The 27,044-nt window shown below is 51.1% G+C and overlaps 1 protein-coding gene across 9 annotated transcripts in view; it reads left to right on the top strand.

The window, feature by feature from the left end:
- EIF4G1 (eukaryotic translation initiation factor 4 gamma 1) overlaps positions 1 to 27,044 on the top strand; it is a 344,774-nt gene that overhangs the window by 58,011 nt on the left and 259,719 nt on the right. For all 9 annotated transcript variants that reach the window (XM_029617234.1, XM_029617235.1, XM_029617231.1 and 6 more), the window contains one exon: positions 8,057 to 8,143. In XM_029617234.1, coding sequence (XP_029473094.1) covers positions 8,117 to 8,143 — 27 coding nt within the window. In that variant the 5' untranslated portion in view covers positions 8,057 to 8,116. The remainder of the gene's footprint in view (positions 1 to 8,056; positions 8,144 to 27,044) is intronic.

Raw genomic sequence — 27,044 nt, 5'->3', positions numbered from 1 at the left:
GCGCTGTAGCCGGGATGTAGAAGGCAAGGAGATGGGTGAGATTCTCCGAGGCTTCCCTGTTCACACATTTGAAAACAAAGGGCGTTTTGAGTTTAATCCTGGTTTCATTCTGTTGCCAATGTAGTCTATTGAAGGTGTGTGTTATGTGATTTGACTGTTTGACCTCTACTAGGATTTTGGCCACTCTGTTTTGTATGAGTTGGTTTTTTTCAAGCATGTCTGGGAGATACTGTTCAGAGGAGAGTTATAATAATCTAAACAACTAATGGTCAGTACATGAATAACCAATGCAAGATTGTGCTGATTGAAGAGGTGGCATAGTTGCTGGATCTGGCAGAGGTGCATAAAACATTTCTCACCACTTTAGAGATGTGGGCTTCCATAGTGAGGTTAGATTCAAGTTGGACCCCTAGGATTCATGCAGAGTCTCTTGATCTGGATGGGGGTGCCTGATAGGTGACCTCGCGGACTTAACCAGAGGAGTTCAGATTTGGAGGGTTAAGTTTGAGTTTATGGTTCTTGAGCCACTGGGCTACTGCTGTCAGGCAGTTGAGTTTGGCATTGGGAGAGAATTGGTCAGCTCCGAGTTTAACGCACAGTTGGATGATATTCAGCGTTGAAGGATAGAATCAGGTTACTGATAGAATGGATGTAGATGCTGAAGAGGATCAAGGATAAAACAGAGCCCTGAGTTACTCCACAAATGAGGATTTTAGGAATGGACTGTTCATTTGCCCATATAACTAATTGAATTTTGTTGGACAGAAAAGATTGGAACCACTTAAGAGCACTACCTTCAGTATCAATATTCACTAGGCGCTGAATCAAATGATCAACTGTTTTGAAGGCTGCAGAAAGATCCAGTAACACTAGGATGGAATCAGCACCTTGATCTGTGTTTAGATAGATTCCATTGCTTAAGTCTAAAAGGACAGATTCAATGCTGTGACCTTTTCTGAAACTGGGTTGGTGGGGTACAAGTTGTTTCTCTCTTCGAGGATAGTCATTAGAAATAGACTACCTTTTCACCTTGTTTGAATAAGAATGGGGAGACTGGAGGCTGGACGGTAGTTATTATTTTGGGGTCATAGTTTGATTTCTTCAGGATTGGTTTGATTACCTCTTCCTTAAGCGTGTCGGGAAGCAAGACTTGGGATAGGATTGATTATATTGGAGAGCCATGGGGCTAGTTCTTGCTTAAGTTTGTAAATAAACCGTGGGGGCCTTGTATATATTGGGCTGAGGGACTGACTAATTTTCTGAAGGATATGTTACTCTTTTAGAGGTGAGGATTCTGAAAAGGCAGTGGTGTGACCAAGAGATAGGGCCTACTTATGTTGTATTGGGATCAAGATTGAGGTTAGCTGAATAAAGGTCAAGGTAATGACCATGTTTTGTGAGTGGAGAACTTGATTAACTGACTAAGTACAAAATCCTCCATGTTAGCATCAGAAAGTAGCAGTGATGCCACCAGGAGGGATTCTCTGAGTGATAGTCTCCAAGAACTAAAAGCTTTTGTGAAGTAGAAGTGGCATTTCCTAGCATGTAGCAGATGGACTCAGGACCAATGGGGTATAGTGTACTCCTGATAGCAGTTGGAGACGGATCAGATTTCAATCTGACGTCAGCCCTAGTACATATATCTCTGCAGGAAGTGCAGCTCTTCAGTATTTTCCGTCTCCATAGCAGTTAGGGACTGTATGCACGCTCGCACAGCGTTAGAGTAATTTTACCAAAGAAAACCAAATTAAGAAGAAATCTTACCTTTACAGACTAGCCCCGCTCTCCTGCGGTGACACCCATTGGGTCCCTCCCCCAGTTGAGATTTCCCGAGGTGATTTCCGCGATCCCTCTGAGGTAAGCCTCGGTCCGGCGGCCGACCCTCGGCGGGGACCCTAGCCCCTGACATCGGGTGAGGCTGAGAGGCAGCGGGTGCAACCTTGAGCGCAGCAGTGAAGATATTTTCCCTCTCCCCCCGCAGCCGGAGACCGCCTGGAACGAGACCAGGAAGCACCGAGACAAGGAAAGGTAGAAATCTATTTAAAAGTCTCCGGTCTCCGAAGCTCGAAAAGCCGCACAGGTCACCAGCCGGGACCAGTGCCACCGGGTTGATCTGCCCTAGCAGGGCTAGACCCCGGTCAGATCCGAGGGTCCTCCCACATGGAGACCCTCCAAGGTGGTCGCAATATTGTCCGCGAGGTCGCCGTCACCATTTTGCTCTGTTCGCTGCCCTGTCCGCCGTTTCGATCCGTGCTCACAGAGGCGAGCCGTGCACACAAATATCTTGTGTGCACAATGTTGGGCACACAAGTGATGTGCTTAGCCACACGCTTACTGTGCTGGGAGCATAATTTCGACCTGTGCGCACAACAGCGTGCACCAAACCTACGCGCACAACTTTGACGCACACCGGAGCACACAACGGTATTTTACGGGAACGAAGAAGAGTCGGGATGGAACGTCAATCGCCTAGAAACCCGGGCAGTCAGACTAGCCTGCCTAAAGTTTGCTCACAGACTCAGAGACAAAGCGGTCAGAGTAATGTCGGACAACGCCACAACAGTGGCCTACATCAACTGTCAGGAAGGAACCAGAAGCCAGCAGGTGTCTCTGGAAATAGACCTCCTAATGTCATGGGCAGAAGTGAATCTTCAAGAGATTTCGACTGTCCACATTGCCGGGAAAGACAATGTCGCTGCGGACTACCTCAGCAGAGAAAGTCTAGATCCAGGAGAATGGAGGCTGTCGACCATAGCATTCCAATTGATAGTAAACGGTTGGGGAACACCAACCATGGACCTCCTGGCAAACCGGTCCAACGCCCAAGTACCCAGTTTGTTCAGCCACAGACTGAAACCCCAGTCCCAGGGAATCGATACCCTGGTACAGTCCTGGCCACAGGAGACTCTGTTATACGCCTTCCCGCCGTGGCCCCCTATTGAGCGCAATCATCAACAAGATAGAACACCATAGGGGTCCAGTGCTTCTAGTGGCCCCGGACTGGCCAAGAAGACCATGATACGCAGACAAACGAAGACTGCTGACAGGAACCCCCTTGCCGCTACCTCCACACAGAGACCTGCTCCAACAGGATCCACGAGGATCCAGCTTGATTCTCTCGTGTGGTCTGGCCATTGAGAGGACTTGCCTAAGGAAGAGCAGATTCTCGGGGGTAGTAATTGACACCCAACTCCGAGCACGCAAGTTCTCCACATCCCTATCATACATAAGGATTTGGAGAGTATTCGAAGCCTGGTGCGAGGACCACGACATCATACCACGCTCTGACAAAATTCCTGTGATTTTGGAATTCCTGCAGAACGGCCTACAGAAGGGATTGTCTCTCAACTCCATCAAGGTACAGGTGGCCGCATTGTCATGCTACGGATCCAAGAGCGAGAGCGGCAGCATAGCCTCTCACCTGGATGTCTCCTGCTTTCTGAAAGGAGTCAAGCAGATCCGACCACTCCTAAAGTGGCCGGTGCCTCTTTGAACCTCAACCTAGTCCTAGATTTCATAGCAGGAACATCCTTCAGACCTCTCCGCGGCCTGTCTCTCCGACTATTAACATTGAAGACAGCCTTCCTGCTGGCAGTCTGTTCAGCCCGTCATATATCCGAGCTACAAGCACTGTCCTGCCGAGAGCCGTTCCTCAGACTCACCCCGGGAACCATCCAGTCACATACAGTTCCGTCCTTCCTCCCTAAAGTGGTGTCTCACTTCCATCTCAACCAAACCATCTTGCTACCATCGCCAGATGAGCATAAGAATTCGGAAGAGGCTCGAAGTCTACGCCATCTCAACGTCGGCAGACTCCTAGTCAGATACCTGGAAAGGTCGGAATCTGTACGAAAGACGGACCACCTGTTCATCCTTCACAGCGGGAAAAAGCAAGAGGAAGCGGCCTCGCGAGCAACCATAGCCCGCTGGATCAAAGAAGTCATCAAGGCGGCCTACGTAGAAGCAGGCAAGCCACCGCCTTTACAAGTCAAGGCCCATTCTACTAGAGCCCAGGCAGTGTCCTGGGCGGAAACCAAGATGCTGTCATCCGCCAAGATCTGCAGGGCGGCGACATGGTCCTCCATCCACACCTTCTCCAGGTTTTATGCCTGGATGTTCAGGCTCGGGAGAACACAGCATTTGCAAGGGCAGTACTAAGTGGGTCACGGGCAGCCTCCCACCCGGTTTGGGAGTAGCTTTTATACAACCCATTGGTCCTGAGTCCATCTGCTACACGCTAGGAAATGGAAAAATTACTTACCTGATAATTTCATTTTCCTTAGTGTAGACAGATGGACTCAGCATCCCACCCACGGCTGCCGTCATTAATGGAATTCTCGGGCGACATCCCCGAGAGCGAATGATTCACTAATAAGCCAAGCTTTCCCTCCAATTAGGACATCCATCCTACCGGGTATCAACGTTTCTCAGTTGAGGGCACTGGCAGTCCCCAGCTATAACCAATTCAACCAGTTCAAATTAATCAAGTTAACCAAGTAATAAAGTTAATCAAGTTATCCAAGTTATAAAGTTTATCAAGTTATTCAAATTAGTCAGTCACACATATATCCACAATTGCTTTTCGAGGAGAATACTGAAGAGCTGCACTTCCTGCAGGGGTATATGTACTAGGGTTGACGTCAGATTGAAATCTGATCCGTCTCCAACTGCTAGCATGAGTACACTATACCCATTGGTCCTGAGTCCATCTGTCTACACTAAGGAAAACAAAATTATCAGGTAAGTAATTTCTTCATTTTTTGTGATGAAATTATTTTGTTGTCACCTACCTAGGAGGCTGGTTATAAATGTAAGTTAAAAAAAAAAAAAAAAAAAAAGATACAAAGCTGTCCTCGGAGTGACTGTCAGCTGGTTATGTATCCTTGGCAGTGTGGACAGATTGGAAGGGCTGGCAGCTCTTTTCCTGCCTTCTGAAATGTCTAAAGTCATTTGTCTAGATGAGATTTGTAGGCAGTACAGAGAAGGGAGTTTGTCTATGTCTAATAGTACTAGAGAAAAGATTATTAGTGGTGGGAGAGGCTGGAGGCAGATGCTGGTGAGGAGGTGGAAGAGAGAGTGAAAAGGTGGCATAGGGTAGAAAGCTAGAAAGAGCCTTCTAGCCCCCCTCCCAAGCAGCTCACTTACAGAAATTGTGCCCAGTAATGGCAGGACACATCTGCCCATGCGCCATAAAACAGAGGCAACCCTTGAACCAGACTGCTGAGGTCCCTTTCTCCTTCTGCTTCCTCCTTATGTCCGTTCCACACATTACTTGCAGGGCCGGTGCTAGCTTTTGGCTGCCCCCCCTCTCTTCATTCATTCTCTATCCCAGGCCCAGCTCCCTTCAGTGATACAAACTTTAAAAATGGACACCGTCTCCCCCCCCCCCTCCCCGAAACCCTGACTGGTGCAAGGGTATTAGGTGCCCAGGGTGAATCTTATAGCCTTGCATAACGCCCCCCGCCCCATTACACACACAGTTAAGAGTTATGCATTTATATTTTACATGAAAAATATCAAAGTACAGTATTCTGAGGTAAAAATATCACTTACATTATATTTACATGCACTGCTGTGATGCCAACCAGAAATCCCTGCAAAAAAGACACCTGGAACTCATAGGGTATTAGACCTATTGTGATGTGTAACGGGTGTGGGCTTAACCCTCTGAAAGCCCTAAAACACTAATATACTTCCTATTACGAGAAAGCCTTACCTCAGTCACACATGCAGAGCATAAACAGACCCTCACCAAATACAGAATACAGCAACCGTAAAGTAGAAACTCAAAGGTGCAGACAAAATCTGAACTGGAAACTGCAAGAAGCCAGACACTCTATGCAGAATCATCACCATTCCTCAAACATCCAAACAATAAAATCAAGAAATAAAATAAATACATAATCATAATACTAAAACATACTAATAATATTTCAAGAAAAGCTGATGAATAAAAGTCAAATAATTAAAAACTCACACAAGTTTTTTTTTTTTTTTTTTTAATGTTCCAAACACCAATAAAACATTTCAAAACAGCAGACACATCAAATACCTGAAAAATAAAACTAAAAAGGATTTTAAAAATTCACACTTTCCATACCTGGGAACATTTGATTTCCAGTCACCCTGAGATTGTCGTGGATTAGTGGGCGTGGAATGCACAGACTTTCTCCTCTCTTATATATGCGCGCACACACAAGCTCATATAGACAAACCCCCAGGCATCTCCAGATCTTTTTTGGTTGGGATCTACCAGCAGCGTCAAGCCCTTATCTTCATTTCAGCTGCTTGCAGGTTGGCATCCACCTGCAGCAACCGTTTTCATGCCCCCTCTCTCTCACGCCCTTCCCAGACAAGCTCCCATTCTCATTCTCTCTCACACACTCAGGAAGGTTCCATACATGCACATGGGTGCACACACACGCACATCCCCCACCCATGCTACCCAGGCAGGCAGCCTCCTCGTACATCGTGAGATCAGCATAGGGAGAGTGCTACTCTTGCAGATTCCCAAAGATAACATATGCCAATCACTAAAAATTCAAAAACAATTTTTTTTTAATCTTTGCTGTCTGATCTTAGTTTTCTAATCGGTTGGTCACAGGTTTTTTTTTTTTTTTTTTTTCCCCACCTTCCCTTTCTTGGTCTTTTGCCAATTCCTTTTACAGGGTCCCTTTTTTTTTTTTATTCTGTTTCTTCTCTATCCACCTGTCTTCCTTTCTTCCCTCAACACAAACTCAGGTTCTCATTCTCCCAGGCTGTCTCTCTCATACACACAGGCACAGGCTCTCACACTCAAATGCGCTCTCATACATACACATTGTCTCTCTCTCTCTCTCATGCTGACTCACACACACAGAGGCTCTCACATGCTGTCTCTCCAATTATACAGGTTCTCACTCCACACAGTCTCTCAACTCACACACGTTCACGCTTTCAAATCACTCTCATACACACACACACTCTACAGGGCCTTAGCCTCTCTCTCACCTCTGGGCCTCCTCTTCGCGGGTCGCCGTGGCATGGGCTCTGCGTCAGCCCTGATCTTCTCAGGTCACTGCGAGGTGGGATCTTCAGTGGCCCTGCTAACAAGCCGCCTCTTCTAGGGCCTCCACGAGGTGGGATCCGCAACAGCCCTGCCACAAATGCTGCTCCTGTTCTGTACGCGGCCGTTGCTTCTCCTCCTTCCTGCCCGCAGCATCGTTTTTCTTTCAGGGTCACGCAGGAAGGAGGAGGAGCAGCTGGAGGTGACTTTTTTTTCCCTTCAGGCCATGTTGGGATGAGCTCCACCACAGCCCCACCAATCTTAATGTAACAGGTTTCCCTGCTCAGCCGCTGGTGGGCTGAGGTCCACTGAAGGCCACGTGGGCTTCCCTGTTAGCCATCAGCACCCCCCCCCCCCCCATGGTCCCCCCCCAGTATGTCACTGCCTCCTGCTGCCTCTGTCGACGGTGAACCCGATCCCACCAGCGGCACCACGGGCTTGCAACACTGGCCTCTCCCTGCTCCCAACGCTGCCCCACCGGGTGTGCTGCCATATGCCGTTGCATGGTTTGCACACCTGATGGCGCCGGGCCTGACTATTTGTAGGCCCAGCTGCTGCATTCTTCTGCTGGAGTTTTGGATAAGCAAAGTGGTTGAGATTGCATTTCTAGCAAAGCTGACCTACAGGCTCCAGGGAGAAATGAAACATGCTCTGCATACTGTAATTGGCATAGAAATCCAATCTGACTGGCCCTTTTCTTGATTCTCTTTTTCCTTTTCATGGTCTGACATTATATTACTTGTTCTATAAATCAGTTTCTGTTGCTTGTGTGTTTTCTTAATTAGATTTCCTACCAATCAGCCCTTAGCAGATGTTTATAGTTATACCTGGGACATGAGCCTACGTCGGCTCTGAAAAGGACAGGATCACTGCCCTAGCAGTGAGGGAGATGTCTGTTAATATATCTGCAGGGTCCAGTGCCACTAGTATCCCAGCAAAGGCCCCTCTGTGCTGTTGTATCGCTGTCCTGCCCTGCTCAGGTGTAACTGTGCCTCTCTTTTCTCCCTGCAGTCCTCGTACCCGCCTGCTCAGACGGTGCCTGTGGTGTTTGGGCCACCACAAGCTACACAAATGAATACACCGTCTCAACCTAGACAGGTAAGGGGGTCCTGTGCGGTTTGTGTCTGTTTTTTGACTCTTGCTGTGCTTCTGTGAGTTTTCTCCCTCTGTAGAACAACTTTTAAAGTCAAATTTATTGATTTGATTTATATTCCATCTTTCAACACTTGAAAGCGGATTACATTCAGGTCCTGTAAGTATTTCTCTGTCCCAGAGGGTTCCCAATCTAAGTTTGTAGCCGAGGTAAGGGAGGGTGAAGTCAGAAGGAGCAGCAGTGGGATTTGAAGCCTGGTGGCCCTGATCCGTAGCCGGCTGGCTTCCATTTCCACTGCTGTGGGATGCATTTCTTGCCCATTTAGTGATCGGGTGCATGACACTGCCAGAGGAAAGGCCCCGAGGGCGCCTCTCACCTCTGCACTCTGACCAGGACCAAAAATTGTTGTCATGAGGGATTTTGTTGACTGAGATCTGCTTTTTTCTGTGATAGGACAATGGAGGGTCCCTGAAAAGGTTGTTCATTTGTGCAGTTGCCTTGATGGAGTGAGGGAGGGCGCCAGTTCTCCATCTCGGCAGCTCTGCTCCCAGGTCATATTTACACCGGAGGGTCCACCATGCTGCCCAGCCCTGTACAGTGCAGTTCCTGAGAGCTTAATATATGCATTAAAGAGCTGGGACCAGAGTATGATTAGCAGTTACTGTAACTCACTAAGTAGGCAATAAATAAATAATGGCAACTGGAGGGGCTTGAAGAGAGGACTTCTAGGAGAAGCAGACCAGTGCTCTGGCCACTAAGCTAAAGCTTTAGTACAGAGAAAGCGGAGGGCTTGAAGGCCAGTAACGCTTCCGAGGAACCAGAAAGCTGTACATGCAACTTGAACGCTTCTTGGTGCTGTGCTTGGATCCCAGTGGTAGCTTATTCTGCAATGGTAATGGCACCTCTGTCCACCGATACTTTGAATAGGACTAGACTAGTCACTAGTCAACCCGTCTCCACACCTTAGTATTGTTAGACCAGCTCTGACCTGTGAGAGGCCTGTGGGCCAGAAACCTGACTCTGCAGCAGGGAGATGACAGAGCTCGTCCCCAGTGAGATTGCTTCCTGCTGTCCAGAAGCAGTAAGTGACGGGTTCACATCCCAGAAAGTGCTGCTGATGGTGCCATTGAGGTTGGCCTAGGCAGGTGCGGGTGCAGGGGAGATGACAGAGCCCGTCCCCAGTGAGATTGCCTCCTGCTGTCCAGAAGCAGTAAGTGACGGGTACCCATCCCAGAAGGTGCTGCTGATGGTGCCATTGAGGTTGGCCTGGGCAGGTGCAGGGGAGATGACAGAGCCCGTCCCCAGTGAGATTGCTTCCTGCTGTCCAGAAGCAGTATGTGACGGGTACCCATCCCAGAAAGTGCTGCTGATGGTGCCTTTGAGGTTGGCCTGGGCAGGTGCAGGGGAGATGACAGAGCCCGTCCCCAGTGACATTGCCTCCTGCTGTCCAGAAGCAGTGAGTATCGGGTACCCATCCCAGAAGGTGCTGCTGATGGTGCCTTTGAGGTTGGCCTGGGCAGGTGCAGGGGAGATGACAGAGCCCGTCCCCAGTGAGATTACCTCCTGCTGTCCAGAAGCAGTAAGTGACGGGTACCCATCCCAGAAAGTGATGCTGATGGTGCCATTGAGGTTGGCCTGGGCAGGTGCAGGGGAGATGACAGAGCCCGTCCCCAGTGAGATTGCCTCCTGCTGTCCAGAAGCAGTAAGTGACGGGTACCCATCCCAGAAAGTGATGCTGATGGTGCCATTGAGGTTGGCCTGGGCAGGTGCAGGGGATATGACAGAGCCCGTCCCCAGTGACATTGCTTCCTGCTGTCCAGAAGCAGTAAGTGACGGGTTCACATCCCAGAAGGTGCTGCTGATGGTGCCTGCCACAATTCTCTTGCTGCAGCCTGTGCACCTTTTCTTTGCTGGGTGACTTCTGGCCTTTCAGATTATGATAATGACTCTTGGTTTGAAGTGACTTTTTTTTCTCTCTCTTCCTCCCATTGTTCCTTGTTCTGTACTTTCTGGTAGGGGCAGGTGCTTTTCATCAGCGAGTACTCTGCCCCTCTGCATGCCAGACAAATGGTGACTGTTATAGATAAGGCCACAGAACATCTGTAGGGATGCACTATCCCAGTGTGAGGGACGCCCCCATATAGTACACGTTAGGTGCTCTGAGGTTGCAGTTGTATTGGGCAAATTGGTTCTGGGTGGGTGTAGAGAGCTGTGCTGAGCGCCTCTCTCTCCCAGAGACCTGGCAGATCCTTTGAATTTCTGCCACTGATGGGCTCCTAGTTTAGGAGCGAGAGTCTTTATCTCTCTGACAGGGAACACTATAATCGGGGCCTCTAGTATTTGCAGCTCCTTATACTTAGTCTAGAAATCTTTGTTTGGCCCAGATGGAATTACTGAAAGTACCTCCCCTTCAGGAAGTGAGATTAGAATATTCTAGAAGAGCAGATTTTAGCTATGTCTGTCCCAGTTCATGGAATGCACTCTGAATTTAAAAAGTGAGACAAACTATCTTAAATTCAGGAGGGTCATAAAGGCTTGACTTTTTAATCAGGTGAGAGCTGTTGGAGGTCTTCTATTTTATGTTGTGCATTTTTGGAAATTTGTATAATTGTAAATGTATTGTTTTTATGTAGATGTTTTTTTATTTTAGAATGTAGTTTATTGTAATTTTTGTATTTTATAATAAACTATTCTTAGAAGATATAAATTTACTGTATCTAGTTATGCACATCACCTTGATTAAGAAAGGTGGTGGCATGAATTGATAAACTAAATTGCCCCAAAATCTGGCCCTCGCCATAGAATTGTGCAGTGCCTGTAAAATTATGGGAGATGAGGAGTAGACAGGCAAACATGAGCGCAGGGGGCCTCCATCTCTTCACCCCTCTCCTACAGCCTCATGCCAGATCCTCTCCTCCTGAGGGGGCCCCATTGGCTCCTTCTGGCACCCAGAGAAAGAGCCACAGTTTGAACTGCCCAGCACTGTGGTATCTGGGAAAATAACCTGGCACAACGTTGAAAAGGACAAGATTAGGATAAGGAGAGATTTCTACATGGGAAGGGTACTAAATGTGTGAAGAGACTACCACTGGAAGGTTGTGGGAGCAGGAACGGTGCTGGAATTCAAAGTCGTGGACAAGCATGAAGATTTTGCAGTATGTGGGCCTCTGCGGCTGATGTAATAGAGTCTCTGACCTGGGACTCAGGCTCCACACATCCCCTCTGCGCACTGTCATAGTGCAGTTAGCTGGTTGGCAGCCATTTTTTTAAAATTTTATATGTATTGAATTTGAAATCATTTACAGAGAATAAACTTTGCAAAGAAACATGACAAAATAATCTTTTAGGAAAAGAAAATACAACAAACATGAAAGAAACTGCTTAAATGTCTCAGTAGTCCACAAACAATATAAAAAAAGGGGAGAAAAAGAAAATAGAGAAGGAACTCAAAAAACAGAACTGCAGTATCCTGGAGCCTTGCAGACTATCGAGCAACTTTTAGTTACTCGGGAAGACAGAGCAGCTTTCCTGGAATGAATGAATGAATCCTGTAACTGCTCAGGAAGGAAAAACGTGAAACTATCAGTCCAAAACTTAACTAGGGGAATCTCGCTAAGAAAGCAGCTCCAAAGTCTCTTGACATAAAGACAAAAACCCCCCTTCCTTCTCTCTTAGCTTGCTCGAGACAAGTCAGGAAAAAGCCTCTCCACCTGAGCCCATCAACTGCGCATATAAGGCCCGGATTTTCAAAGCCCTACACGCGCCGGGCCTATGTCCTGGGGCGTCAAAAAAGAGGTGGGGCCAGAGGTAAAATAAAGGTCGGGGGGGGGGGGGGTGTTTAGGATAGGGCTAGGGGGCGGGAGGTTAGGTTAGGAGGTTAGGAAGTTCCCTCCAAGGTCGCTCCGAAATCTGAGTGGCCCAGGAGGGAATGGGGGAAGGCCGCGGGCGTCGGCGCATGCAAGACGCACTGGTGTGCACCCCCTTTGCGCGCGCCGACCCCCGATTTTATGACTTGCGCGCGCACATGGACGCCCACACGTAGGTTTTAAAATCTGCCCCTAAGGTTCCTAAAGTAACTTTTCATTACAGAACTGAGATCGTGTTTACAGAGAGAAGAAGCTAATAAACTGCTTCTTTCCACAACTTCATGATGAGAAGATGCTAGGAATGCAGAAAAATCTAATGTTTCTCTTTGGGCTTGTTGGTTTTTAAAAGGCAAAAAATAAACTTAAAATGGGAACAACATCTAGTAGAATAGATATAAAGTATTTAGAAACTATCTCCTTAAAGTCACTCGTGGGAGCTTACCAGCAACCCTAGGAAGATTCAAAAGATGAAGGTTTAAATGGTGGAGCTTGTGTCTGATAAATTTTACCCACCTATATATAAAACCTTCTTCCTTAATGAGTTGCAATTTGATTAGAGTCACACTCCAGAAAATGTTTAAAGGTGTTTAGAAATGGAATTTAGTTTAGCAGAACAAGACACACTGCCACTCCCAATATTGACCATGAGGTCCCAGAGTGTCCAGAGTAACCCCCACCTATTTCGGGACAGTCAAATTTACTGTAAGTTGAATGCTTCAGGAGATAACATGATTCCCTGTACGTACCTGGATCAGTCCAGACCGTGGGTTATGTCCCCAATCCAGCAGATGGAGTCAGCCAAAGCTTTGAGGGGGCGTCACCATAAGTAGAACTACCCCCTCTGCAGGAGTTCAGTATTTTCTGACTCCAGCAGATGCGAGTAGGGAATTTGGAGTGCTCCCAATTCAGTCTCTGCTTCTGACTTTATCTTGGTCTTGTTTGCTTGGGCGACTGCCTATTTGTTTTGAATCAAGTTTGCTTTAAAAAAAAAAAAAAAAGCAATTAAGGGGTTCAATTTTGGGGAGGCGTGGCTTACCCTCTGTGTGTGTCCTTTCCTTTTCTGTTCGACGGACGGGGTAAGTCCTACAGCTTGAAGTTTTATTGTGGTTCTTTTCTTCTTTTCAGATCCCCAAAAACCTCTGGTGCCTCGCGGATGCCGGTAGTGCCGGCCTCTCCGCGTTTGCGATACTGACCGCGGCCATCTTGGGCGCCTCGTGGGCTGCTCGGGAAGGCAGGCAGGCAGGCATCTTTCCGGCGGGTAGTGCGGCCAGGAGGGCCCCCCCGCGGCTTTTTTGTTCGTCGGCGGGCAGTGCAGGCCATCGGGCCCCCCCGTGGCGGCGTTTCGGCTCGCGGGACCCCGAGGGCTCCTTTTTGATTTGTTTTGCGGCTCATTTTTTCGCGGTTTTTCACGTCGTCCCGATGCCGCGGCCGACGCGTTGCCCGGCCTGCGGCGAACCGGGGTCCCGCATTTCTCGTGAGGGCATCTGTGCCCGGTGCCTTCCCGGGGGGGAAGGCACCTCACAGCCCGTCGCCGATTTTTCTTTCCTAGCCCCTCTGCCTGGACGCCGTGGGCGGGCCCCTCCCCCAGTCCTGGCGGGAACGGCGGCCATCTTGAACGCCCGGCGCCCCGAGGAACCTCAGGAGAGGCTGAATGGCAGAGAGTCGGATCCGGATTCGCCCCCGGCCTTGCTGCCGGAGCAAGGTCCGCAGGGGCAGGAGTCCACGGATGTGCCTCCCGCCAGGACCCCCTCAGCGAGACCGGGGTTTTCCCCGGAGTTTGGCCTGCTTATGCACACGGCATACCTGCAGGGTCTGGATGCGCCGGTGGAACCCCCCCCTGCCAAGCTATGCCGGACCTCGCCTTCGGCTCAGGCCCCCCCTGTTGCGGCGGGAGCGGGGGCCCCTCGTGTTCCCGCCCGTGCCCGGACTTCGCCAGGGGCGGTGGGAGCGGCGCTGGACCCAGTGGACCTTGACCCTGACTTTACAGATCTGGGACAGGGGGACGCCACGACAGAGGGGGACGATCCGCGGACGCTGCGCCTCTTCCAGAGGGAAGAGCTGGACGAGCTCATACCACGCATCATTCAGGAGCTGGATCTGGATCCACCGCCGGACCCACCCGCTCCAGTTGCGCCTGCGGTGGTCACATCCTCGAAGAAAGGAGATCCGGTCCTGGCAGCCCTGCGCCCGAGAGCGCGGGCTTTTCCCATTCACGAATCGTTCCTGCAGCTCCTCACGAGGGAATGGGATACTCCTGAAGCTTCGCTGAAGGTGGGTCGTGCCATGGAACGGCTGTACCCGTTACCGCAAGATTTCCTGGATCTCATTAAGGTCCCGAGAGTTGACTCCGCAGTCTCGGCGGTTACGAAGAGGACGACAATCCCGGGGACAGGAGGCACGGCCTTGCGGGATACGCAAGATCGCAAATTGGAGATCTTCCTGAAGAGAGTCTTCGAGGTCTCCGCGCTGGGTATGAGAGCAGCGATGTGCAGTTCCCTCGCCCAGCGGGCAAGCCTCTTGTGGGTTCAACAACTTCTCACCTCCCAGGATCTGCCTGCGGCGGAGGCTGCCCAGGCGGACAGATTGGAGGCTGCAGTGGCGTACGGGGCGGATGCCTCGTATGACCTGTTTCGCGTCCTGGCAAGGTCTATGGTCTCGGTGGTGGCGGCCAGACGGCTGCTGTGGCTTCGCAACTGGGCGGCAGATACGTCTTCCAAATCGAGTCTGGGCTCCCTGCCTTTCAGGGGTAAGTTCCTCTTTGGGGAGGATCTGGATCAGCTCATCAAGTCTCTGGGGGAAAATGCAGTTCACCGCCTTCCGGAGGATAGATATCGCCCTTCCCGGGCGTTTGCCTCGTCCCGGACTAGAGCCAGAGCGCAACGGCGTTACAGGACCTACAGGCCGGGGGGCTCCAGGCCGGCCGCTTCCAGGCCCCAGCCCTGGTCGCGCTCCTTTCGCGGCCGCAGACCCGCGCGCACCGCTCTCGGGGCAGGAAACCCCTCCCCCAAGTCCTCGCAATGATGCCAGGTTCGCCCACTCCGCCGTCCCCAGGATCGGGGGGCGGCTGAAGTTCTTCTACAGGGAGTGGGCACGGATTACCTCAGACCAGTGGGTCTTGGACACCGTACAGCACGGTTACGCATTGGAATTTGTTCGACCACCGAAGAGTCGTTTCATATTTTCCCCCTGCGGCTCGGCTCTCAAGCGGCGAGCGGTGCAGTCAACGCTGGACAGGCTTCAGGAGATAGGCGCTATTGTGCCCGTGCCCTTCGGAGAGGTGGGCTTGGGCCACTATTCCATCTACTTCGTTGTGCCAAAGAAGGACGGATCGTTTCGGCCCATTCTGGACCTCAAGGAGGTCAACAAGTCCCTCCGAGTGCTCCGCTTTCGCATGGAAACGCTGCGGTCGGTGATCGCAGCGGTGCATCGGGGGGAGTTCCTTGCCTCCCTGGACCTCACGGAGGCTTACTTACACATCCCCATCCGCCCGGATCACCATTGTCTCCTGCGATTCAAGATCCTGGACCAGCACTTCCAGTTCATAGCTCTGCCGTTCGGGCTGGCGACGGCACCACGCACCTTCACCAAGATCATGATAGTCGTGGCTGCGGCTCTCCGGAGGGAGGGCATCCTGGTTCATCCCTATCTAGACGATTGGCTTATTCGCGCGAAGTCGTTCGCCCAAGGCCAAGCAGCGGTGTCCAGGGTGTTACAGTTTCTGCACTCCCTGGGATGGGTAGTGAATTTTTCCAAGAGCTCCCTCGTGCCCTCCCAGCGTTTGGACTTCTTGGGGGCGACCTTCGACACCCGATTGGGCAAGGTCTTCCTGCGGCAGGACAAGGCGCTCTCTTTGCGGGATCACATACTACGATTCTCTGCGTTACCGGAGCCCACCTCCTGGGACTACCTGCAGCTCCTGGGGGTGATGGGATCCACCATCGACATGGTCCCCTGGGCGTTTGCGCACTTCCGGCCCTTACAGTGGGCGCTCCTCTCCCGTTGGAAGCCGGTCTCTCAGGACTACCAGATGATCCTCCCGCTCCCTCAGAAGGCCAGGGACAGTCTGGGCTGGTGGTTGGATCCGGCGAATCTAGCCCGAGGCGTGTTCCTCGACTTACCGGATTGGGTGGTGGTAACCACCGATGCCAGTCTAGCGGGCTGGGGCGCGGTCTGCGATCGCAGCGCCACGCAAGGAACGTGGTCGGCGGTGGAGGCGACATGGTCCATCAACCGTCTGGAGACCAGGGCGGTCAGGCTCGCCCTGCGGCACTTTCTCCCGCTCCTTCGAAACCGGGAAGTCAGAGTGCTATCGGACAACGCGACCACCGTGGCCTACATCAATCGCCAAGGAGGCACGCGCAGTCCACAGGTCGCGCTGGAAGCAGCGCTGCTCATGCAATGGGCGGAGCGTCATCTCGTCCGGCTAGCAGCGTCACACATCGCAGGAGTGGACAATGTTCAAGCGGACTTCCTCAGTCGCCAGCTGCTGGATCCCGGGGAGTGGTCTCTGTCCGACGAGGCGATGCAACTCCTCGTCCATCGGTGGGGGGCCCCCCACCTAGACCTGATGGCATCCGCTCTAAACGCCAAGGCTCCCCGCTTCTTCAGTCGGCGAAGAGAACGCGGTGCGGAGGGGGTGGACGCCCTGGCGCTCCCATGGCCGACACATCTTCTGCTCTACGCTTTTCCACCGTGGCCTCTAGTGGGACGGATGCTCCGCAGAATAGAAGGACATCAGGGGGCTGTGATTTTCGTCGCCCCGGAATGGCCCAGGCGACCCTGGTTCGCGGATCTGCTGCAGCTGGTGGTCGACGGCCAGATCAGGCTGGGGCACCTCCCCTTCCTCCTACACCAGGGCCCGGTATTTTTCGAGCAGGCAGAACTCTTCTGTCTTGCGGCCTGGCTTTTGAGAGGCGACGCCTCCGGCGCAGGGGGTACCTGGAGGCAGTAATATCCACGCTGCTGCGGGCGCGCAAGACGTCCACGTCGGTGGCCTACGTTCGAGTCTGGAAGGTGTTCGAACTGTGGTGTGCCAGCCAGGACACCAGTCCCACAACGGCTTCGGTCCCTCAGATCCTTCAGTTCCTACAAGCCGGGGTGGACAAGGGGCTAGCCTATAACTCGTTGAGAGTTCAAGTGGCCGCCCTCGGTTCGCTGTTGCGTGATGGGGGATCTCTCCTGCGGCACACGGACATTGCTCGGTTCCTCAAGGGTGTCAAACATCTACGGTCTCCGCTACGGGATCCTTGTCCCTCCTGGAGTCTCAACTTGGTGCTCCGCGCCCTGTCGGGGCCTCCGTTCGAGCCTCTGCGCAGCTCGACGCTTAAGGATCTCACCCTCAAGGCGGTATTCCTGGTGGCAATCTGTTCCGCTCGTCGCATATTGGAGCTACACGCTCTGTCGTGCAGGGAGCCCTACCTTCGCTTCTCCGACTCTGGAGTTTCGATCCGCACCGTCCCTTCCTTCCTACCGAAGGTGGTGTCGGCTTTTCATGTGAACCAGTCGGTGGAGTTGCCGTCCTTTGCCTCCTCCGAGCCGAAGTCTCTCCGACTCTTGGATGTCCAACGCACGCTGCTTTTCTATCTGGAGGCTACCAACGAGTTCCGGACGTCCGACCATCTGTTTGTCCTCTGGTCCGGTCCGAAGAAAGGTTCCCAGGCCTCCAAGACGACCATTGCGAGATGGCTGAAGGCGAGTATTGCCGCTTCCTACGTTGGGGCGGGGCGGACGCCTCCGCCCGGCATTGTAGCGCATTCTACACGTTCTCAGGCGGCCTCCTGGGCGGAGGTTCGCTCGGTCTCTCCCCAGGAGATCTGTAGGGCGGCTACCTGGAAGTCGTTGCACACGTTCGCGAGGCATTATCGCCTACACCTCGCTTCTCCAGCCACGGGACATTTTGGTGAACAGGTTCTCCGAGCAGGTCTCGCAGGACCCCACCCGATTTAGGGAAGCTTGGGTACATCCCACGGTCTGGACTGATCCAGGTACGTACAGGGAAAAGAAAATTATTACTTACCTGCTAATTTTCGTTCCTGTAGTACCATGGATCAGTCCAGACGCCCTCCACATTTGGGTTCTAATCCTGCTCCACCTTACTCGAGGGAACGGTAATGGTATCTGTCCTTCACCACTTTCAGTTTTTCACTGTTGTCCCGGCTCCTCACAAGTTGACTTACTGTCTTTGTAGCCTCCTACACGTTGTAGGACGCTCACTGTTCGTTTGTTACTACGGTTATACGGCTGTTTGTTGCCAATTTCCATAAACTTGATTCAATGAGGGGGTTCGGTTTTTCTACTCGGGCTTTGATATACTCGATACTGAACTCCTGCAGAGGGGGTAGTTCTACTTATGGTGACGCCCCCTCAAAGCTTTGGCTGACTCCATCTGCTGGATTGGGGACATAACCCACGGTCTGGACTGATCCATGGTACTACAGGAACGAAAATTAGCAGGTAAGTAATAATTTTCTTATACATGAGCACATTTTTAGGTAAATAGTTTAATAAGGATAGTGCCAGTCTAAGAGCAGATAGGTTCCCTCTTTAGCTGTGCTTATTATGTGATTCAGGAGCAATCTGAGGAAATATTTCTTTACAGAGAGGGTGGCAGGTGCTTGGAACATCCTCACAGTGGAAGTGGTGGAGACAAGGACAGAATCTGAATTCAAGAAAGCATGGGATAAACCTAGACTATCTCTGAGGGAGTGGTAGGGACTGTACAGCTGAATAATTGATGTGGCTGGACAGACTATAGAGATAGACCACATGGTCACATTTCTCGGTTTCTGTGTGCTGTTGTGGCTCTGTACTGGACGCAGTGCTGTTCGGTATGTGTGGTGTGCATAGATCAGGCTTGCGAGACCTGCGAAGGCAGACAGGTTAGGGAGATGATGCATACTCCATACTAAGAAGTATGAGGGAAGCTGGGATCCACAAACATAATCAGGTGTCTTGCGAGTATGAGGGAAGCAGCGAGGCTCCACAAACATAATCAGGTGTCTTGTGAGTACTAGCAAAACCACAACTCATTTTTTGAACTGAATTTTGGCAAAGAGCAGGAGAAAGAAAGGCACCAACATGCTTATTTTCTGATAGTATGTACTGGGGACTGTTCCCTAAAATCTGGGTCTTTTCTTTGCATGTGGGAGGAAGATGACCTGATTTGCAGGCTTAAGAGGGTGATATATGTCTGGAATAGCTGCCAGTAGTGGTTGTGTCAACCCAAGCCATGGCAGAATTTAGGCATGCGTGAACCAGTAGTAAGGGCTGATGGGGGAAGGCATGGAGTGAGAAGTAAACGAGGGAGGGGCCTGTTTGCTCAGGAGTAATTATTTAAAAGATTTTTAATATAATCCACTGCTCAAGGCAGTGTGTAATACTCATAAAAATCTAAAAAACAAAGATGAGCACGAATAGGTTACTCATACCCTTGTTAAATACCGTCCTAGAAGCACATTCCATATGTATTCCTTGCATTAGCTCTGTGGATGTGGTTACAGCAGTTAGTATAGCTGGGTTTAAAAAAGGTTTGCATAATTTCCTAGAGGAAGAATCCGTAAACGTCTATTTCCTAGCGTGTAGCAGATGGACTCAGGACCAATGGGTATAGTGTGCTCCTGATAGCAGTTGGAGACTGATCAGATTTCAATCTGACGTCAGCCCTAGTACATATATCCCTGCAGGAAGTGCAGCTTTTCAGTATTTTCCGTCTCCATAGCAGTTCGGGACTCTATGCACGCTCACACAGCGTTAGAGTAATTTACCAAAGAAACCCAAAACAAGAAGAAATCTTACCTCTGCAGACGAGCCCCGCTCTCCTGCACTGACAACCCTTGGGTCCCTCCCCCAGTTGAGAATTCCTGAGGTGATTTCCGCGCTCCCTCTGAGGTTGGCCTCGGTCCGGCAGCCGACCCTTGACGTGGACTTAGCTCCCGGCAGCGGGTGAGGCTGAGAGGCAGCGGGTGCAACTTCGAGCGCGGCGGTGAAGGTTTTTTCCCTCTCCCACCCGCAGCCGGAGACCGCCCGGAAAGAGACCGGGAAATGCCGAGACAAGGTAAGGTAGAAAACTTCTTTAAAGTCTCCGGTCTCCAAAGTTCGAAGAGTCGCACAGGTCGCCAGCCAGCACCAGTGCCACCGGGTTGATCAGCCCTAGCAGGGCTAGGCCCCGGTCAGATTCGGGGGGTCCTCCCATATGGAGACCCTCCGAGGCAGTCTCCATACTGGCCGTGTGGTCGCCGTCGCCATTTTGACCTATTCGCCGCCTTGTCCTCTGTCCCGACCCGTGCGCACAGAGGCGAGCCATGCGCACAAATCTCTTGTGTGCACATCGGTAAATGCATAAATGCCATGCGCATAGCGACGCGCACAACCACACGCCTACTATGCCGGGCGCATAAGTTTGGCCCGTACGCACAGTGGCGCGCGCATCTTGTTGAGCGAGCACCCAACTTACGTGCACAACGTCGACGCACCGGAGTGCATAACTAGGCCGCCCGGTCCCTGTATATTTTACTCGCACAAGCCATGGCACCACCAGAGAAGAAGATCAAGGCTCAGGGCCTTTGCCCAGCATGCCACATCAGAGCTGCGCAACATGAGGAGGCCACAGCCCTGTGTATACAGTGCGAGGAGGCCCTGGTGGATTCAGCCCATGGCCATTCCCAGCCGGTGCCGGGATCCAGCTTCTCGAATAGTACGCTGGACCTCGCGTCCTCCAGCGGGATCCTCCCTCAAACGGGGCTCCCCAGGGACACAGTGCCTCTTAATTTAGACCCAGCATCTATCTCCTGGGTGGAATTCTTCAAAGACCTGCATACCTTCGTCCACATGCAACCGGGGCCTCCAATAACACGGCCACAGCCTCCGCCAGAGGACTTCAACATCCCGGGACCCTCTATGCCCAGAGAAGTGCCTCCACCACCCAGAAGCCCCACCCTCGGAGTCACGGACAACTCAGACGGCAATTGAGAACCCCTGGAGGAAGGGGAACTCCCCCCAGGGACCGAACCTCACTGAACCATGAGGCATTTCTTCACCAAAGATGAGCTTCCAGACCTAGTCATACACAGCCTGAAAGAGCTCGCTATCCCGGGCACAAGTACCTTGGGGGGAACCTAAGATGAACCCCCTCCTAGAGGGACTCCATCAGACCTCCTGTCATTTCCCACTGTTACAAGCCGTCCAGCAGCTAATTGACTTGGAATGGGAAGCCCTGGAGACCACGTTCAAAGGGGGACATGCCCTGGCAGCCATGTACCCTCTGGACCCTGCTGCCAAAGATCTCCTGGCATGTCCGAAAGTGGATGCCATGGTCTGTGCGGTCTCGAAGCACACTACTATCCCAGTCGAGGGAAGAGCAGCACTCAAGGATGCCCAAGACAGATGTCTGGAATCCATCCTCAAACAGTCTTTTGACGTCTCCGCTATGTCTCTACAGATCAGGGCCTGCTGTGCTGTGGTGACACGCACCTGCTTATCACAACAAGGAACAACGCTCCCGGGGAAGCCCTGGAACTGCAGTATCATTCCTCATGGATGCTTCTTCTGATCTAGTGCGCACCGCAGCTAGAGGCGTGTCATCCGCTGTGGTGGCCAGAAGACAACTCTGGCTCCGAAGCTGGTCGGCCGACGCATCGTCCAAAACGAGACTCACAAGGATGCCCTTCAAGGGAACTCTCCTGTTCAGAAGCGAACTAGAGAAGCTAGCCAACAAATGGGGTGAATCCCCACTGCCGCGGCTACTGGAGGACAGGAATAAGAGAAACCAGCGACCCTTCCCCCGAATTTCTAGGGGGAAGAGGTCAACCCATACAGAAGCACATATCAAGCGGCTTGCCCCGCAGGCAGGAGCCAGTCCTTTTGGAACAAGCACAATAAAAGGGGAGCAGGCTTGGGGCCAGGTCCCAGCCGCACCCCACAATGAAAATCAGTCCCATCCAAGGGAAGAAGCCATAGGGGGCAGACTTGCCCTATTCTACCAAAGATGGGTCAAGATAACCTCGGACAAGTGGGTCCTAGCCGTCATTCAAGAGGGATGATATCTGGATTTCCACCACATCCCTCCGGACAAGTTTGTGGAATCCCCCTGCCACGACCCCTCCAAGAGGATGGCAGTGAAAGCTACACTGACCAGATTACTCGCCTTAGAGACTATAACACCGGTGCCCTCACAACAGATAGATGGAATAGTGTCCAGTATTTATTTTATCATTCCCAAGAAAGAAGGGACATTCTGGCCCATCCTGGACCTCAAGTCAGTCAACCACCACCTGAAGATTCCTCTCTTCCACATGGAAACCCTACGCTTGGTCATAAGGGCGATACAACCAGGAGAATTCCTTACATCCCTGGATCTGTCGGAAGCTACCTGCACATTCCGGTCCATCAAGAGCATCAGCGTTTTTTACGCTTCACGATCCTGGACCATCACTACCAGTTCCGGCCACTACCATTTGGGTTAGCAACAGCACCCCGGACATTCACCAAAATCATGGTGCTAGTGGCAGCAACACTGAGGAAGGAAGGAATCTTTGTACACCCCTATCTGGACGATTGGCTGATCAGGGCAAAATCCCCAGAGGAAAGTCACCAGGCGACCAACAGAGTCAAAACTCTACTGGAGAGCCTCGGGTGGGTGGTCAACACAAACAAGATCTGTTTGCAGCCCTCCCAATCCCTAGAATACCTGGGAGTTCAGTTCGACACCAAACAAGACAAGGTCATCCTGACACTGACAAGGAGATCAAAACTGATGACCCAGTTGCGAACCCTGTTGAGCGAGCTTCTCCCCGCAGCATGGGACTACCTCCAAGTCCTCGGCCTCATAGCATCCACACTGGAAGTAGTGCCATGGGAAAGAGCTCACATGAGACCCCTACAGCGCTCTCTACTGTCACGATGGAACCCACTGTCCCAGAACTACACTGTTCATCTCCAGCTCCTGGACATAGTTCAGACCCAACTACAATGGTGGCTACAAGAAGGCCATCTGAGCCAGGGAGTGAGGCTGTCCTCACCGACCTGGATCCTGCTCACCATGGACGCCAGCCTATGGGGATGGGGAGCTCACTGCCAGGAGCTAACCGCCCAAGGGCAATGGAACAAAGAAGAGTCGGGATGGAACATCAATCGCCTAGAACCATGGGCAGTCAGACTAGCCTGCCTACGGTTCAGTCACAGACTCCGAGACACGTCAGTCAAGTCTGAGAACGTCACAACAGTAGCCTACATCAACCGTCAGGGAGGAACCAGAAGCCAACAGGTGTCTCTGGAAATAGACCCCCTAATGAGATGGGTGGAAGCGAACCTTCGAGAGATCTCGGCCGTTCACATCGTGGGGAAAGACAACGTCGCTGCGGATTACCTCAGCAGAGAAAGTCTAGACCCAAGAGAATGGAGACTGTCGACCACAGCATTCCAGTTGATAGTAAGCCATTGGGGAACATCAACCATGGACCTCTTGGCAAACCGGTCCAATGCCCAAGTGCCCAGCTTCTTCAGCCGCAGGCAGGAACCCCAGTCCCAGGGAATCGATACCCTGGTACAGACCTGGCCTCAGGAAACTCTATTATACGCCTTCCCACCGTAGCCCCTATTGGGCGCAATCATCCACAAGATAGAACACCACAAGGGACTAGTACTTCTCGTGGCCCCGGACTGGCCAAGAAGGCCGTGGTACGCAGACATGCGAAGGCTACTGACAGGGAGCCCTCTTCCGCTACCGCCACACAGGGATCTGCTCCCCAATCCTCCACGAGGACCCAACTCGATTCTCTCTTACGGCCTGGCCATTGAGAGGACTCGCCTGAGGAAGAGTGGATACTTGGGGGCAGCAATTGACACCCTGCTCCGAGCACGCAAGTTCTCCACATCCCTAACATACATAAGGATTTGAAGAGTATTCGAAGCCTGATGTGAGGACTGCGACATCATCCCATGCCTAGTTAAAATTGCCGCGATTTTGGAATTCCTACTGAACGGTCTACAGAAGGGATTGTCTCTCAACTCCCATCAAGGTACAGGTGGCCGCATTGTCATGCTACGGAATCAAGAGTGAGGACGGTAGCCTAGCCTCTCACCCGGATGTCTTTCGCTTCCTGAAGGGAGTCAAGCAGATCCGACCACCCCTAAAGTGGCCGGTGCTTCTATGGAACCTCAACCTGGTCCTAGACTTCTTAGCAGGAGCCTCCTTCAGACCTCTCCGCGGCCTGTCCTTCCGACTATTAACATTGAAAACAGCCTTCCTGGTGGCAGTCTGTTCGGCCTGTCGTATCTCCGAGCTACAAGCACTGTCCTGCTGGGAGCTGTTCCTCAAACTCACTCCAGGAACCATCCAGTTACGCACGGTCCCGTCCTTCCTCCCCAAAGTGGTTTCTTACTTCCATCTCAACCAAACCATCTCGCTACCATCGCCAGATGAGCATAAGGATTCGGAAGAATCTTGCTGCCTGCGCCACCTCAACGTCGGCAGACTCCTAGTCTGATACCTGGAAAGGTCGGAATCCGTACAAAAGACGGACCAACTATTCGTCCTTCACAGCGGGAAGAAGCAAGGGGAAGCGGCCTCGCGGGCAACCATAGCCCGCTGGATCAAAGAAGTTATCAAGTCGGCCTACGTGGAAGCAAGCAAGCAAGCCGCCGCCTTTGCAAGTCAAGGCCCATTCCACTAGAGCCCAGGCAGTGTCCTGGGCGGAAACCAAGATGCTGTCACCCACTGAAATATGTTGGGTGGCGACATGGTCCTCTATCCACACCTTCTCCAGGTTTTACCGCCTGGATGTTCAGGCTCGAGAGGACACAGCATTTGCAAGGGGAGTACTAAGTGGGCCTCGGGCAGCCTCCCACCTGGTTCAGGAGTAGCTTTTATACATCCCATTGGTCCTGAGTCCATCTGCTACACGCTAGGAAACAGAGAAATTACTTACCTGATAATTTCATTTTCCTTAGTGTAGACAGAAGGACTCAGCATCCCGCCCACGGCTGCCGTCATTAATGGAATTCTCAGGCGACATCCCCGAGAGCGAATGATTCACGGGTAAGCCAAGCTTTCCCTCCAATTAGGACATCCATCCTACCGGGTGTCGACGTTTCTTGGTTGAGGGCACTGGCGGTCTCCAACTATAACCAATTCAACCAGTTCAAGTTAATCAAGTTATACAAGTTATTCAGCCACACATATCCACAATTGCTTTTCGAGGAGAATACTGAAGAGTTGCACTTCCTGACTGATGTCAGATTGAAATCTGATCCGTTTCCAACTGCTATCAGGAGTACACTATACCCATTGGTCCTGAGTCTATCTGTCTACACTAAGGAAAACTAAATTCAGATAAGTAATTTATCCATTAATTATTAAGCAATAGTAGCTTGAGATTTATTTTATTTATTTATTTAACAGCTTTTAATATATCGGTGTTCGTGCGAGCACATCACGCCGGTTTACAATAAACTTGAGAAAGGAGGAAATTACAAAAAACAGGGGATGGGGGATGGAGCAGGAGCAAAAAAGGGGGTGGGGAGAGAGGGGGAGAAGGTAAAGGAAGAAAGATAGCAGCTGAGAAGGTAGAGGAACGTAGCAGTATTTACATGAGAGACTAATTAACAAGGGTTAAGCATTGTCGCAAAAATTACAGCGGTTAATGAAGAATGTATAGATTATATGGAGGATATATATGGTGGCTTATTTACAGCAATTATGGCAGGTTATAAAAGATAACTTAATTAACATTTAAAAAAACATGTATATATAATAGCTTATTTACAGCAGTTATGGCAGGTAATAAAATAACTCATTTTAACTTAACACACAGGTTGTACAGGTTGTACGTTAACTAGGGTGCGAAGAGGTGTATGGTGGGTGGGGGGAAAGGGTGGGTGGAAGGGTTGCAGGGGTGTGTGAAAGGGGGGGTTTCAGGGGGGTTGACTACGAGGGGTTGGATTCGGGGTAGGCCTGTCTGAAGAGCCAGGTCTTAATGCCTTTTTTGAAACTGGGTAGTGAGGGTTCAAGACGGAGGTGTGTGGGGAGGGAGTTCCAGAGGGCAGGGCCTGCAATGGTGAAGGCCCTTTCTCTGGTGGTGGAGAGGCGGGCTGTCTTGAGGGGGGGGGGGTGTGAAGGGTGCCTGTAGTGGTGGATCTTGTCTGGCAGGTTGAGAGGTGGAAGTGGGGCATTTCCTTAAGCCAGGGGGAGTTGTTTTTGTAGAGCGTGTTGTGAAGAATAGTTAGGGTCTTATATTGGGAGGGAACTGGATGGGCAGCCAGTGTAGGTCTACTAGGATGGGTGTAATATGCTCTCTTTTACGTGTGTTTGTAAGGATTCGTGCCATGGCGTTCTGGAGGGTTTGAAGTGGTTTGATGGTGGAGTATGGAAGGCCTAGTAGCAGGGCGTTACAGTAATCCACTTTGGAGAAAATGGTGGACTGTAGGACTAATCTGAAGTCTTGTGTATGGAGTAAAGGCTTTATTTAATGTTTGTTTATTTAATATTTATTTAATATTTATTTATTTAAAGGATTTATTTAATGTTTGAGTACTTGCCAGGTATTTGTGACTTGGATTGGCTTCTGTTGGAAACAGGATACTGGGCTTGAGGACCCTTGGTCTGACCCAGTATAGCATGTCTTATGTTGTGTTCTTATGTTACTTATGTCAACAAATAACACCATAGAGATCGTATTTTTTCTCTGTAGGGCTGTTGTTTATATCCCGGACAACTACTGTACTGTGTTTTTATGATTTTGTTTTTACTAGTTTTATTATCATGCCTGTTTTTATGTGACCCATTCTGTGCTGTGGCAGAGAACGGTACAATAAAAAAGATAAAGATCTATCATCTGGAGCTATGCAAGCACTGATCACTGCATGCACTGACTCAAGCAAAAGTGATTCTTGTGAAAGGTCTGGGTGCAGGTAGTAAACAGCATGGGTTCTAGTAGCATATTCCAAAAGGTGGGAGCTATGGTAAAAAATGCCTTTCCCCTGGCCTGTGCAAGGTGAGCTGCCCGTACTGAGGGGATATCAACAGGATCACTTAGAGGCAACCTAA

This window comes from Rhinatrema bivittatum, chromosome 9 (genome assembly GCF_901001135.1).
Source record: "Rhinatrema bivittatum chromosome 9, aRhiBiv1.1, whole genome shotgun sequence".
In the NCBI taxonomy this organism is placed as follows: domain Eukaryota; kingdom Metazoa; phylum Chordata; class Amphibia; order Gymnophiona; family Rhinatrematidae; genus Rhinatrema; species Rhinatrema bivittatum.
Note: the sequence above shows the minus strand (reverse complement) of the source record. Positions and strands in the feature narration are given on the sequence as shown.